At 44.5% G+C, this 14,848-nt stretch overlaps 1 protein-coding gene across 1 annotated transcript; it reads right to left on the minus strand.

Moving 5' to 3' along the window:
• Positions 1–1,850: 1,850 nt before the first annotated feature.
• Positions 1,851–3,027, minus strand: b3gnt5b (UDP-GlcNAc:betaGal beta-1,3-N-acetylglucosaminyltransferase 5b). The gene has a single exon (XM_062992940.1). It carries the CDS (start codon positions 3,025–3,027, stop codon positions 1,891–1,893), a length of 1,137 nt encoding a protein of 378 aa, XP_062849010.1. The 3' UTR covers positions 1,851–1,890.
• Between the last annotated feature and the right edge of the window lie 11,821 nt (positions 3,028–14,848).

Genomic DNA, 14,848 nt, shown 5'->3' on the forward strand with positions numbered 1-14,848 from the left:
GGTTTAACAGCACTGCTTAGTTACAGATGTGTAGCACCCACTGAGATAATGCAAGTACCTGGTGTTAATCACTTTAGTACAGTACAACTGAACCAATGCATATTTACTGGTTACTGGTTTAAACGTATTGGGCACTGGGCAAGTTTAAAGCAAACAAATGGGATTGTGTTGCACCTGCTGAGCTACTGCAAGTACCTGGTGTTAATCACTCACATACAAGGGATCTTCAAAAAGTTTCCACACTTTTACATGGTGGTTATAAGCGGTGTAGTAGAGAGGAAGAGTAATCGGTCGTGTCTGAGAGACGCTCATAGTCTGGTTTTAGCACCATCTGATTTCCACCTTTTTATACGCTCGAAGAAGCTTTAAGGGGAAGAAGATTTTCATGTGGTGATGATGTGAAAGCAGCGGCGCATCAGTGGCTACACGCTCAACCAAGAACATAAAACATTTGTTGCTGACGGCATTAAAAAGTTGGTACGACGCTGGAAAAAATGCATCGGAAGGCGACGATGTAGAAAAGTTTATATATAAAAAGAGTTTAAAAATAGTGTGGAAGCTTTTTGAAGAACCCTTGTACATCTACTGAACCCAATACAGCTTTACTGGTTTAAAGGTATTGGGCACTGAGCAAACAAATGGGATTTAAACACACTTTGGCAGGATAGTCAAAGTACAGCTTTACTAAAGGAAGGAATGAATTAAAAAGTGAATCTACAATCCAGACTTTTATGAGGATCAAATCTGCAACTTCCATACAAATACAACTACTGAACCAATGCAGCTTTACTGGTTTAAAGGTACTGGGCTCTGAGCAAATGGACAGCAAACTAATGGGATTGTGGGATTGAGTAGCACTTGCTGAGCTAATGCAAGTACCTGGTGTTAATCACTTTAGTAAAAATACAACTGAACCTTACAACTTACTGGTTTAAAGCTATTGGGCTCTGAGCAAGTTTAGAGCAAACAAATGGGATTTAAACACACTTTGGCAGGACAGTCCAAGTACAGCTTTACTAAAGGAAGGAAGGAATTAAAAAGTGAATCTAAAATCCAGATATCTATGAGGACCAAATCTGAACTTGGTCGCCTCACAGCAAGAAGGTCCTGGGTTCTATCCCCAGGCGGGGCGGTCCGGGTCCTTTCTGTGCAGAGTTTGCATGTTCTCCCCGTGTCTGCGTGGGTTTCCTCCGGGTGCGCCGGTTTCCTCTCACAGTCCAAAAACATGCTATCAGGTTAACTGGAGACATTGAATTGCCCTGTAGGTGAATGGGTGTGTGTGTGTGTGTGTGTGTCTGCCCTGCGATGGACTGGCGCCCCATCCAGGGTGTTACTGTGTGCCTTGTGCCCATTGAAAAGCTGGGATAGGCTCCAGCACCCCCCTGTGACCCTAATAGGATAAGCAGTTAAGAAAGTGAGTGAGTGAAATCCGCAACATACATAAATATCCGTTTAGATCTGAAAGACGTTCTTGTCCGTGTTGTGTGAATCTTGGAAACACACATTTGACCTAGTGCGTGCTGTGCTGCGCCGCTGGTACAAATCTGAGCCCCTCTGATAGGTTCATGTTCTCGTTTCTCAGAAAACGTTGACACGCTGTCAACTACGGGCGCTTGAGATCATCTAAAACCTCCCCTTAAGTCATGGCACCCCGAATGAATGTTTCGGGACACTCCTAAAGGGAGACTCTCGAGACTGCGTCTGAGTGTTGCCCAGGTCATAGGTTTAAAAAAAAGATCTGCAACAATGTCGTTTGTGCTGCAGTAAAAATATGCAGGAATTTATACCGACACTGATTGAATTGTGCACAATATAAATGACATGATCTATTACCAAAAAAAAGTTCAACGTCCAAATGACAAAAATCTAAAAAGGTACGAAACTGACTTCCTACAAAAAAGCCGCTTTGCACGAGTACGTGTCTAAAGAGTGTTGTAAACACAGGAGTCTAAACTTCGTCAGGGTGCAGTACAGACTCCCGAACATTCCAGAGGACACCCGGCGCACCTCAGGATCCGTCGCGTGTTTCCAGAGTTCGTGGAAGTCCCGCACGTGTCCGTGCGACGTCATCATCTGGTCGTAGATGCAGGGATGGTTGGGAGCCCTGCCCTCGCCGGAGAAGAAGACGTGCTCCTGGGGCGAGATGCCCATGGCGTTGGCACAGATGCCCATGAAGACGTCGTCGATGTAAAGAGAGGCGTTCAGGGTGAGGGAGGCCTGGTAGACCCTGGAGGCCACGTCGCTGGAGACGACGTATCCGGCGCCGGGGGTGTAATCGGGGTACAGCAGCCAGGGGTACATCTCTTCAGACACGTAGTACTTGCTGTCTTTCCTCCGGATGGGGGGAGCGCCTCGATGCACTTTTCCCACCCAGAAGTCCTTCACGCCGGCCCGGTCGACCTCTCGCAGGTAGCGGATGAGGTTGGGCAGATGGACGAAGATGTCGTCGTCGGCTGACATGAGGAAGCGGGCGTGTCGGCAGTAGGCGTGTTTCCAGCCGAGCTGCAGCAGGAGCTTGATGGTGAGGTTGTGGAAGGAATCGATGAAGTCCTGCTGGATCAGATCTTGGTACCTTTGGTCCTCCGAGTACAACTTCTGCTGAAGCTTTTTTCTGTCCAAGGGTCGAGGGTGGCGGCCGAGCGCGAACAGGACCCTGACGGTCACGCCGAGCGCCCTCTCGATGTACACCTCGTTCCCCCACGTGGACCGGATGGCCTGCCTCCTCTCGAAGTTCTCGGGGGAGCTCTTGACGAACAGCAGGAGCATCACGTCCCGGTTGGCACATTTTTGCTCGTGGTTTATCAGGTAGCGGTGGTCGCTAAATTTCTGCGCCTCCTTGCGGCTGATCGTCAGGTTGGCACTGATGAAGTCCAGGTTGTTGACCAGGCGGTAGGAGTAGGACTTGATGTGGCCCAACACGTTACTGTCAAGACTTTCCCAGTACACTTTGATCACCGAGAGCACAAAACACATCATGATCAGCTGGGAGAGTTGGCATTTTCGAATCCGCCAGTAAATGATGAACATCCTGGACCCTTCTGGATCTCCAGATGAGGGTCCGCGAGCCAGGGTGAGATGGGCCTTGACTAAGTTTTGTGCAGGAGCATCGTTCGCCGAACCGTTCTACTTCAGTCCATCCTACAGATGAAACCATTTCAGGAGACTTTCGGAAGGGTTCTCTTCATGTCTGAAACAGAAATCGATGCACATTTTAGAAACAGTATTTTTAAATGGGAAGAAAAGTGTTGCTGCGGTGTAACAGTAAACACCAGTTTAGGGGTTGGAATCCTGGGCTGGGCTCACAAATACAAAAGGCCAGTGCACACTTATGAGAAGCGGCAAAACCGACAGAAGCGGCAAAACCGGCAAAACCAGAGCCGTAGACAGAGAGAGTTACGACACTCCTTGTTCTCGCCGCCACGTCGTTCACGTAACCCTCCAATAGTTCCAAACAAACCCAGCTCTGTCATGTTCTCATATGGGACAGGCAGCAGTAAATGAAATATTAAACGGTAAATAATAAACATTTGTACAATTTCTTGGTATTTTCAACTGCCTTTACATTTAATGCTTTAATGTCAGTTTGGTATATGAAGTGGAAGATTGATGTTTATAATGACTTGTTACTAGGTCGTTCTTGTTAACACACAGTACATTATATTAGCATACATTACATAATGCCATACCATTAAGTAGTAGAGACAATATACAGTACAGAGATTAAAGAGGTTTTTTTTTTAGTTTTTTTTTTTACATAAACTCTCCCTTCACTTTCCTGAGGATTCATAATAATAATAATAATCATTTTGGTTAAACACTAAGCCATGTGGCTGGATTCATAAGGTTTACCTGCACTGAATGAACAGATTCATAAACACACTACCGTACCTTTAACATTATAGTGCAGGTACATGAAATAGCTTCATTCAGCTCTTATTTCATGAGTGATTAATCATTGATTGCTACATGTAATACATTAAAGAATTCATTATGAATGTGCACAAGTTCATTTTGTCTAATGTAAGTGGTGGAGAAGGAACACAAACCATGCAGCTGAGTTAAAGTAGAGATATCCAAGGTAAAATATTACTTCAGTAAAAGTAGTAGTAAAAATAAATACCTCCACTTGAGTAAAAGTACTAAAGTATTTACCTTCAAATGTACTTAAGTATGAAAGTAAAAGTAGCATGATTTATTATGGCTCTAATGTTTTATTATCATTTCTGTAACAAGACTCTTGATTAATCAACTCATTTTAGGTGAAAAGACTCTAGTGTCATTAATTTAGCTTAACTGACTAAGCTAAATTGGGTTATACCTATTAATTAAAATAAACATGTAACATTTAGTGCTAAGCAAATGCTAAACAATAACAGTATTAAGTATACTAATGACATTAAATTCATTATTTTTTAAAAACAAAGCAACAAACAGCTGAAAATGCTTGTTAAGTAGTGGAAATGAATGGGACTCTATGGGTTGTTTGGAACTTTTGAGCAGCCCACGATGTGGAAGCTGCGCAGAAAAAATGTCCGGTTCCCTATGGGAGTGTCGCCACTCTGTTCTCTCTACCGCTCTGGGCAAAACGACTTATGGTACTATACAGTCTAAGCAATCGAGGATTAAGGGCTTTGCTCAAGGGCCCAACAGTGGAAACCTGGCAGTGGTGGGGCTTGAACCGGCAAACTTCGGATTACTGGACCAGTACCTTAACCGCTAGGCTACAACAATCCTTAAAACAGTAGCCTCGCCATCAGTCAAAATCTAACTTAGTGCACTATGGAGCTGGCAACTTGTCGGGCTGCGTCTTAATCCACAATATTTGAACAGTAGCCTCGCTGGTTAAAATCTGTAGCCTCACCATTAGTCAAAATCTGATTTAGCACACTGTATTGCTGGCAACCTGGAGGGCTGCGTCTGATTTAGCGTCTCAAATCACAATCTTTAAAAACAGTATCCTCGCCACTGGTCAAAATCTGATTTTGTACACTACATAGCTGGCAACCTGAAGGGCTGCGTCCCAAATCACAATCTTTGAAACAGTAGCCTCGCCACTGGTCAACATCTGATTCAGCACACTACGTGGCTGGCAACCTGGAGGGCTGTGTCTCGATCCACAATCCTTAAAACAGTAGCCTCACTATTGGTTCGAAATCTGATTTAGCACACTACATAGCTGGCGACCTGTCGGGCTGCGTCCCAAATCACAATCTTTGAAACAGTAGCCTCGCCACTGGTCAAAGTCTGATTTAGCAACCTGGAGGGCTCTGTCTGATTTAGCACACTACATAGCAGGCAACCTGGAGGGCTGTGTCTCAATCCACTATCTTTAAAACAGTAGCCTCGCCACTGGTGGCTGGCAACTTGGAGGGCTGTGTCTCAATCCACTATCTTTGAAACAGTAGCCTCACCACTGGTCAAAATCTGATTCAGCACACTACGTGGCTGGCAACCTGTCGGGCTGCGTCCCAAATCACAATCTTTGAAACAGTAGCCTCGCCACTGGTCAACATCTGATTCAGCACACTACGTGGCTGGCAACCTGGAGGGCTGTGTCTCAATCCACAATCCTTAAAACAGTAGCCTCACCATTGGTTCGAAATCTGATTTAGCACACTACATAGCTGGTATCCCACAGGGCTGCATCTCAATCCACAATACAACAGTAGCCTTGCCACTGGTCAAAAGCTGATTTAGCACACTACATGGCTGGCAACCTGGAGGGCTGTGTCTCAAATCACAATCTTTGAAACAGTAGCCTCGCCATTGGTTCGAAATCTGATTTAGCACACACGTTGTGCATTGGGGGTTATTTGGGACACAACAGCTCTCGGTCTGCTCCATGTGCAGCCTGATATAGCGAGTTTCACTCTTAGTGACGCCTCTCATACATTCCATTAGGTATAAGTTCCCATTCACAGTCTGAACCAGTTCACCCTCCCTCCCCTCGAGCCTATATGTAAAACGCTAACTGAATTGGAATTGGCTACGGCTGCAAATAGACCCGTCTCTATCCAGAGTGTCTGGAACGTCTGGTGGGGCAGCGCCCTAGTGGAGGAAACACCCCTGAAAACTGACTTTTGATGACCTGAAAGTACAGCAAGGTGCGTGTTTGTTTTGGAGACCAGTCGGTAGAACGGTGCATCAGTCCGTCCTGCTGAAGATAAAGGCGGGGATGGGGGTCCTGTTTTCTCTCTGGATCCTGTCTAGATGTGAATCCTTTAGTTTTAGTGAACAGCTAGTAACTACTTAGTAACCTAGTAACATTTATTTATGTATTTATTAGGATTTTAACATCATGTTTTACACTTCGGTTACATTCAAGACAGAAACTGTAGTCACTCAGGTTTATTGAGAGCCATGTGCGCAAGTTACTCATGTTCTTATCCAACTGTTGTACCATTACCAAAGTCTCCTTCAGCTTCCGTACCCTGCAAGATGAATCCTTAATCAATCAATCAATCAATCAATCAATCAATCAAATAAATGAACCAATTATATGATTATGTGACATGATTATATAAATTAGACTGATTTATCTCTGTAAAAGGTTCATCACTTCTCAAGGTTATATCAAACACAGTCATGGACAATTTAGTATCTCCAATTCACCTCACTTGCACGTCTTTGGACTGTGGGAGGAAACCGGAGCACCCGGAGGAAACCCATGCAGACACGGGGAGAACATGCAAACTCCACACAGAAAGGACCCGGACCATCACACCTGGGGATCGAACCCGGGACCTTCTTGCTGTGAGGCGACAGTGCTACCCACTTAGCCACCGTGTCGCCCCAGTACTGTAGGTCACTTTGGATAAAAGCGTCTGTCAAGTGCTGAAAATGTCAAACCAACCCGGTCATGATGCGTATTTATGGTGCAGAGGAACACGGTCATGCTTTAAATAACAGAATTGATTTTGCACATCTGGTATCGGCGGGTGTGGCATCTCGCCCATACAGCGTAGATCCGAGTGTAGATGAAGCTATTAGAGGCGATTCTTCAGGAATCACAGCAGATCGGATTCATTCGGTCCTAGTTGGGCTTTTTTCTCTGTGTGTTAAACGTTGTGGCTTCACCAGAGATCCCCACATCAATGTAAAAGTCAACACAGCAAATATTCAACGGGTTGCTAATAATGGAAGGCTTTACGGCCCTATGGGCGGCGGAAAAAATCGCTGAGCGCGTCGGAAAGTATTCAGGGGAACACCGGGGTAGAGAGGAAAGCTTGAAACCAAGAGCTTGCTGGACTGTTTTTCATTTAAAATACTTCTAAACTTCATCTACGGATCAACGTCTTTATGTTTCTAATCCATTAAAATGTCCTTAATAAATTGTAAAACATTCAACTTTTTTTGTAAACTCTCTTCCATAACGGGGTGTTAGAGAACCATTATAGAAACCTCTCCTTAAAAACCTGAAATCTCATTTAGACGACTTGAAAATAAAAAATCATCCCAAATATATTTTAAAAAAAGGAAAACGTTTGAAGTTAAGGAATCAGCATTTTCTCCCCCTTGTCTTCTTACTTTTAGTCGTATCCAATTACCCAATTGCATTAGGCTTCCTCTCTACTGAGGAGAGCCAAAACTGACACACGCCCCCTCTGACACGTGTGCAGTAGCCGGCTGCATCTTTTCACCTGCACAAGGCGAGTTCATATGAAGATCAGCTTTGTGTATGAAGAGACACACCCTGATCTCCATTATCCCTCGTCTCTGTCAGCAGAGATCGTAATTGCATCAGTTGAGGAATTCCCATCCAGCTCCCACCCTGTAATAATAGCAGCCAATCATTGTTCGTGTAGGTAGGAGTGTATAATAGAGTGGACAGTGAGTGGACACGGTATTTTATAATTCCAGCAGCGCTGCTGTGTCTGCTCCACTCATACCAGCACAACACACACTAACACACCACCACCATGTCAGTGTCACTGCAGTGCTGAGAATGATCCACCACCTAAATAATACCTGCTCTGTGGGGGTCCTGATCATTGAAGAACAGGGTGAAAGGGGGGTAACAAAGCATGCAGAGAAACAGATGGACTACAGTCAGTAATTGTAGAACTACAAAGTGCTTCTATATGGTAAGTGGAGCTGATAAAATGGACAGTGAGTGTAGAAACAAGGAGGTGGTTTTAATGTTATGGCTGATCAGTGTAAATGACTTTGGGATGAAATAGAATTGTGGATTACAATCCAACACCAGTAAAATGCTACTTTTTGACACAATGTGCACAAATTCCAACAGACACACTGCAAAACCATAGAGAGAGAAACTCTATTTCTATGGATATGATTTTAAAATTAGAAGTCCGACAAGCCAGTGGTCAGGTGTCCACATAGTTTTAGCCATACAGTGTTTACGTTAAATGACCTACAGTAAAGCAAACAAGTATTCATACCCCGTTTTTCTTATTCCATCTACTTATGTGCTTAAATGCACTTCAGATTTACACACATGGCGCCTTTTAAATTTACGGTTTGACCATGTTACATTTGTACGTAAAATAAACTCCGTTCTGGATATTAGTGCTGTTTTGGACATAAACAATGAAACAACCTCTCTGTCTGTACAACTAGTTCAATAATCAGCGAGTGGAAAATTCACGGGACCGCGAGCAACCGTCCCCGGAGACGTGCGCCACGCAAGACTTCACAATGTGCTCTCGGATTCTGACAACACTTGCAGGACGGCCTGAAAACAGCAGGAACAACAATTACACAGAGAGCAAGCGGAAATAATCATCTAGAGCTTACACATGGGCGTTTGGACCAATCAGAACAACTATCTGGGAAAATTAAACGAGTCCACTATGTTTGGAGAAAGAAGGGTTGTCTGGTTCCTCTCAAGGTTTCCTCCTGTATTTTTAAGGAAGTTTTTTCTCGCCACTGTCGCCCTCGGCTTGCTCAATAGGGGTTTTTGGTCTGTTGGTCCTGGATTCTGTAAAGTAGCTTTGAGACAATGTGCATTGTAAAAAGTGCTATATAAATAAATTTGACTTGACTTGAAGGGTTGTGCGTCTGTGTTTGAATCAAGGAAAACTGTGAAACATGGTGGTGGGTGCTTTACAATATGGGGCTGAAACTGTAGGGCAATACGAGGTTGATGTAGCAGGATGTAGACCTCAAATAAAAGGGCAGAATAACTCGACTGGTAGCTAAAAAGAAGGTGAAGGTGCTTGAATGGAAGTCTTACAGATGTTATAGTCTTATAGCTGTCGATGCCAATAGAGATTTGGAACTATTTATTTATTTATTTATTTATTTATTTATTAGGATTTTAACGTCATGTTTTACACACTTAGGTTACATTCATGACAGGAACGGTAGTTACTCACTACACAAGGTTCATCAGTTCACAAGGTTATATCAAACACAGTCATGGACAATTTTGTATCTCCAAATCACCTCACTTGTACGTCTTTAAACTGTGGGAGTAAACCGGAGCTCCCGGAGGAAACCCACGCAGACACGGGGAGAACATGCAAACCACACAGAAAGGACCCAGACCGCTCCACCTTGGAATCGAACCCAGGACCTTCTTGCTGTGAGGCGACAGTGCTAGCCACTTAGCCACCATGCCGCCCAGTGATTTGTTTATAAACAAATACTATATACTTTTTTGTTTACCACAGTAACATAGTTTTTAGGTAGTTCATGTGGTGTGATGATAACAGAGCCTGTCAGAGGGGGGTTCAAATCCCGGGCCGGGCTCAAACACAGACACCCATACTGCATGGATAAATAGGAGTGTTGCATCAGAAAGGGCATCCGATACAAAACCTCAAACCTAAATCAAACACGCTGAAGGACAAGCGGCTGCGGTGACACCAGACGAGAGCAGCTGAAAGGAATCGTTCATTCATTCATTCATTCAATTATTCATTTATTGCATAAAACACAGACAAACAATTTAATACAATTCTTTCAGATTTTTGGTGTAAAATTACAGTCGCTAGGCTTGCAGACATGACAACCAAACCACCGGATGTAACCCGATCATCAGTGAGCATCAATACACACATTATTCACCGGCCTTACAAAGACCAAAATCAAGAGTCTCCACGTACATGTACATGCAACTCAGGGTCTGTCTGAAAACCTGGTGATCTCTCTACATAGACGTCATCCTACATACACTCCCGAGAAGAGGGCGTGTCTAAATTCTTAAGATTCCTTAAAATGCTCCTATTGAGGCACCTTAATTCTGAGTGATGATCTGACTGAATAACGAGGGAGCGTCCGACTCTTCCTCAGCGCTGAAAGCAATCCCAGCATTCAGTGCGGCACGACTTCCGTCACAAAAAATGACCAACATGTCAGACGAATGGAACGTGGAGCAACCAACAGAGTTCCTTTCAAATGTAAATAAATTCTCATTGACTTGTAATTTGTATAAAGGTGTGATTATACAAGTGTCGTTTATTTGTAATTCAGGCTCGTCTGGGACAGTTGAACCGTTTTCGGTACACAGAGGGAGACGATAGCTGGTGTGCTAGCGGGTTGTGCCGCCTCAACCCGTCGGTTTGAATGGCCTGAAGCTAACTGGTAGTTTAGTCCCATTTTGAACGTGTAACAACAGCATGGCTTTTGGCCTGTCTTTAAACATACATATACACCGATCAGCCATAACATTAAAACCACCTCCTTGTTTCTACACTCACTGTCCATTTTATCAGCTCCACTTACCATATAGAAGCACTTTGTAGCTCTACAATTACTGACTGTAGTCCATCTATTTCTCTGCATGCTTTGTTACCCCCCTTTCACCCTGTTCTTCAATGGTCAGGACCCCCACAGAGCAGGTATTATTTGGGTGGTGGATGATTCTCAGCACTGCAGTGACACTGACATGGTGGTGGTGTGTTAGTGTGTGTTGTGCTGGTATGAGTGGATCAGACACAGTAGCGCTGCTGGAGTTTTTAAACACCTCACTGTCACTGCTGGACTGAGAATAGTCCACCCACCAAAAACATCCAGCCAACAGTGCCCTGTGGGCAGCGTCCTGTGACCACTGATGAAGGTCTAGAAGATGACTCAAACAGCAGCAATAGATGAGCGATCGTCTCTGACTTTACATCTACAAGGTGGATCGACTAGGTAGGAGTGTCTAACAGAGTGGACATACCGGTCATACCAGCACAACACACACTAACACACCACCACCATGTCAGTGTCACTGCAGTGCTGAGAATGATCCACCACCTAAATAATACCTGCTCTGTGGTGGTCCTGGAAGAGTCCTGACCATTGAAGAACAGGGTGAAAGCAGGCTAAACAGGTATGTAAAGAAACAGATGGACTACAGTCAGTAATTGTAGAACTACAAAGTGCTTCTATATGGTAAGTGGAGCTGATAAAATGGACAGTGAGTGTAGAAACAATGGCTGATCAGTGTATCTTTTCTAGATTAGTATTACTCACTGGTAAAGCTCCGGTCCTGATTGGCTGGCATGAAAACCAGCAGCCGCTGAGAATGTGTGAATAAATACCCCCTGATTTAGATTAACATGAACGTGTCTTTCCCAGAAGAAAGTGGGCTGGTACACAGTGCAGAAGTGCAGTAGATCCGGATTGTTCCTTTGTCTTATTTGCAAAGAACATCTGGAGCAAAACGTCATTCAAATTCTACTAAAACAATAGTAGGGGCCACTCAAACCAAGAGCAACGACAGGAAGTGGTGGCTGTGTGGTTTACCCAAACTGATGAGCCAGAATCACCCTCAAAAATGTGCATGTCATAATCATGAGTATGTGAGCCGTCAGGCTGAGGGCAGCAGATACGATCAGCATAGAGACCTGACTGACTCTGATGAGGGCTGAATCGTTACGGCCAGACTACTGGGTTGAAGTATCTCCCACATGCAACCAACCAACAGCGGCGTGTTGAGGGACGAGCCACGACTCTCTGACCGGTTGCTGGGCGGCCAGGACTTATTGACACCAGAAGATATGACGGCTATGGCATCTGGTACTGACCAACAGGAGCTGATGTGGCTCGAATTGCCGATCGTTTAAATCCTGGTGATGAGGTGAACGTCTCAACACACTGTCCATCAAACCCTGGTCGCGTAGTCCAAGTTCCCATGTTAACTCCTGTCAGAATTAAGTCTGAAGGACTTATAATGGGCAAACGTGCACCATAACTCAACATCCTAATGGCAGGATGCACTGTAGGATGACCCTGCCTATAAATGTACAGAGTTATTTATTTATTTTATTAGGATTTTAACATCATGTTTTACACACGTTACATGTTTTACATTTTGCATCTCCAATTCATCTCACTTGCACGTCTTTGGACTGTGGGAGGAAACCGGTGGAGGAAACCCACACAAACTCCACACATAAAAGACCCGGATCCCTCCACCTGGGAATCGAACCCGAGACCTTCTTGCTGTGAGGCGACCGTACTACTCACCGAGCTACTGTGCCGCCCCGTACAGGATTAAATGACCAGGACCTGTTGGTAATGCCCTGGTACCAGATACCACTAGCAGATACTTCAGATGTCTTATGGAGTCCATGTCTAGGTGGGACAGAGCATGTTTTGACAGCATATTAGGGGGGCGGTGGTAACGTAGACTAGGACTCCAGTGGCCTGCACAGAGCCTGACCTGAAATGTCTATTGCGAGCCAGAATTTAACTGAATGGACACAAATTCTCACAGCTACACTCCAAGTTTTATGGAGAACCTTTTCAGAAGACAGGAAGCAGCTGTTAATCAGCTCGTGGTTTTGGAGTGGGATGTTCTACTACAATAAAAGAATATTTGGAAAGAAACTGAACTTTCGATCTCTTCCCCTAACACCGGGACAATCATTTTTGGATTCTGTTCGGCAGCTATGCTACAGTAACCAGGACACAAAAACACATCTCGTCTCTCTGTGACCACAGTTGTGAAAGCAGTGAAGCCTTCAACCATGAACTCTGATTCCAGTCTGGTTCACCGCGTCACACGAGAGCGTCAAAGTCCGTGACCTCCATACATACCGGGCTCGAATATCACTCACTAATTCATCTCTAAGGTGACAAACATGGGGTTCCACAATCCTACATCACGCTAATTGTCCGGGTTGCTAAGATGCACCAGGAACATCAGAGGGCCTGAAGACAATCGTAACCTCATACAAAGCATCAAATCTAAGCACATGCCAATGATTTGGAATGCTTTTAGTCACTTTGATGCAACACAGGACGATAAACCACGAAAACCACATGATCAAAAGTATACGGTCACTTAAACTTTAAAGTTTGCTGGGCATCACATTTCAAAATGTATTTGTCCTTTAAAAAAGCTCCTCCCAATATCTTTCTTACACATAGGCGATAAAGTTCAACGAGAAGTCAGCATTCCGATTCATCCCAGCCCTTCCCTAAACAAAACAGCATCATAGTGCTGGAGGCATCATTTATTTCATATAGCTGGTTAACAACAGGGGGCCACAAACAGGTCGCAGGTTTTGAAGAATGGTGTGGTTCAACATTATGGCTGGCGGCACCGTGGCACGGAGGGTAGCACTGTCGCCTCACAGCAAGAAGGTCCTGGGTTTGATTACCAGGTGGAGCGGTAACTTCCTGTCCTGTCATAAAGGTAACTAAAGTGTGAAAAACATGACGTTAAAATCCTAATAAATAAATAAATTTTTATCAACATTATAGCCTGAAGAGACCAAACTTGAATTCTATTCAGTACTTTTGGGAGGAAGTGGTGTGACGACTTCAAACCAGGTTTTATCAGCCATTGTTGGTTCTCAGCCTCAAGCTCTTGCTGCTTTATGCAAGTGAATCCTTTCAGTCATGATTTAAAATCTGTCAGACAGTCTTCCCTGAAGAGTAGAGGCTGTTATAGCATCAAAGGTGCTGTGTCATGTGCCCACAAATCTTGTGGAGTCTCTGCCTCGACCGGCCAGACCAGTTTTGAGCATATTAGGTGGGTGGTTCTAATTTTTTGGCTCATCTGTGTACGCTTAAATGGCTCACAGGCAACAAAATAAAGCTTCTGTTGGGGCTGTTATAGTCCCTGACCAGTGGGATGAGCTGAGAAGGAGAGTCCACTAGATAGGACCTATTTGTGAAGGATCTGGAAAGATTCTGTACTCAGGGGTGCAAATTCCCACAGCCACAGACGCAAATTCCCACAGCCACAGACGCACTCCATGGTATACATCTATAGTAGAAGAAGGTCCTAAAGTCTTTCCAAGAGAGTGAAGGCTGTTATAGTCACAAAGGGGGAAGGAAAAGGGGAACTTACATTACCAATTCAGCATGTCAACCCAAAATCCTGAAACCCAAAAGGTCTGGAAACTCAGTATCGGGTGGGCGTGTCCTCAGCCTTTAAAAAGCAAATCTGAAACCTGGGTCAGATCAAAAAGTGATCGGCTACTACAGCGGTCCAACTGACTTACCAACCCCAAACCACAACGGTCGGACTTCCTCAATGACCTCACTTCACTTCTGATGCAGCATTCAAACACAGGGTTCCTCTGCCAGCACGACTACCTACTGTACTGTGCAGTTAACTCACGCTCTAATGAGTTTGGTGTGAAGAATTCCCCACAGACACACTCCAAAATCTAGTTACAGCAACAACAACGACAAAAAAGGGAACTCCAAACAGGTTTGGGATGGGATGTCCGTCAAGTTCTTGGTCTGGCGTCCGAATACTTTTGTCCAAACAGAACAGAACGCCCTTTCTTACATTTACCCAGAGATGTAGGTGGTAGCAGTAGCTCAGTAACAGATATCAGACTAATAATCAGAAGATCCAGTTCAAGCCCTGCCCCGGCACCACCAAGTTGCCACTGTAGGGCCCATGAGCAAGACCCTTAGTCTTCAATTATTCAAA

This window comes from Trichomycterus rosablanca, chromosome 4, assembly GCF_030014385.1.
Source record: "Trichomycterus rosablanca isolate fTriRos1 chromosome 4, fTriRos1.hap1, whole genome shotgun sequence".
Lineage (NCBI taxonomy): Eukaryota > Metazoa > Chordata > Actinopteri > Siluriformes > Trichomycteridae > Trichomycterus > Trichomycterus rosablanca.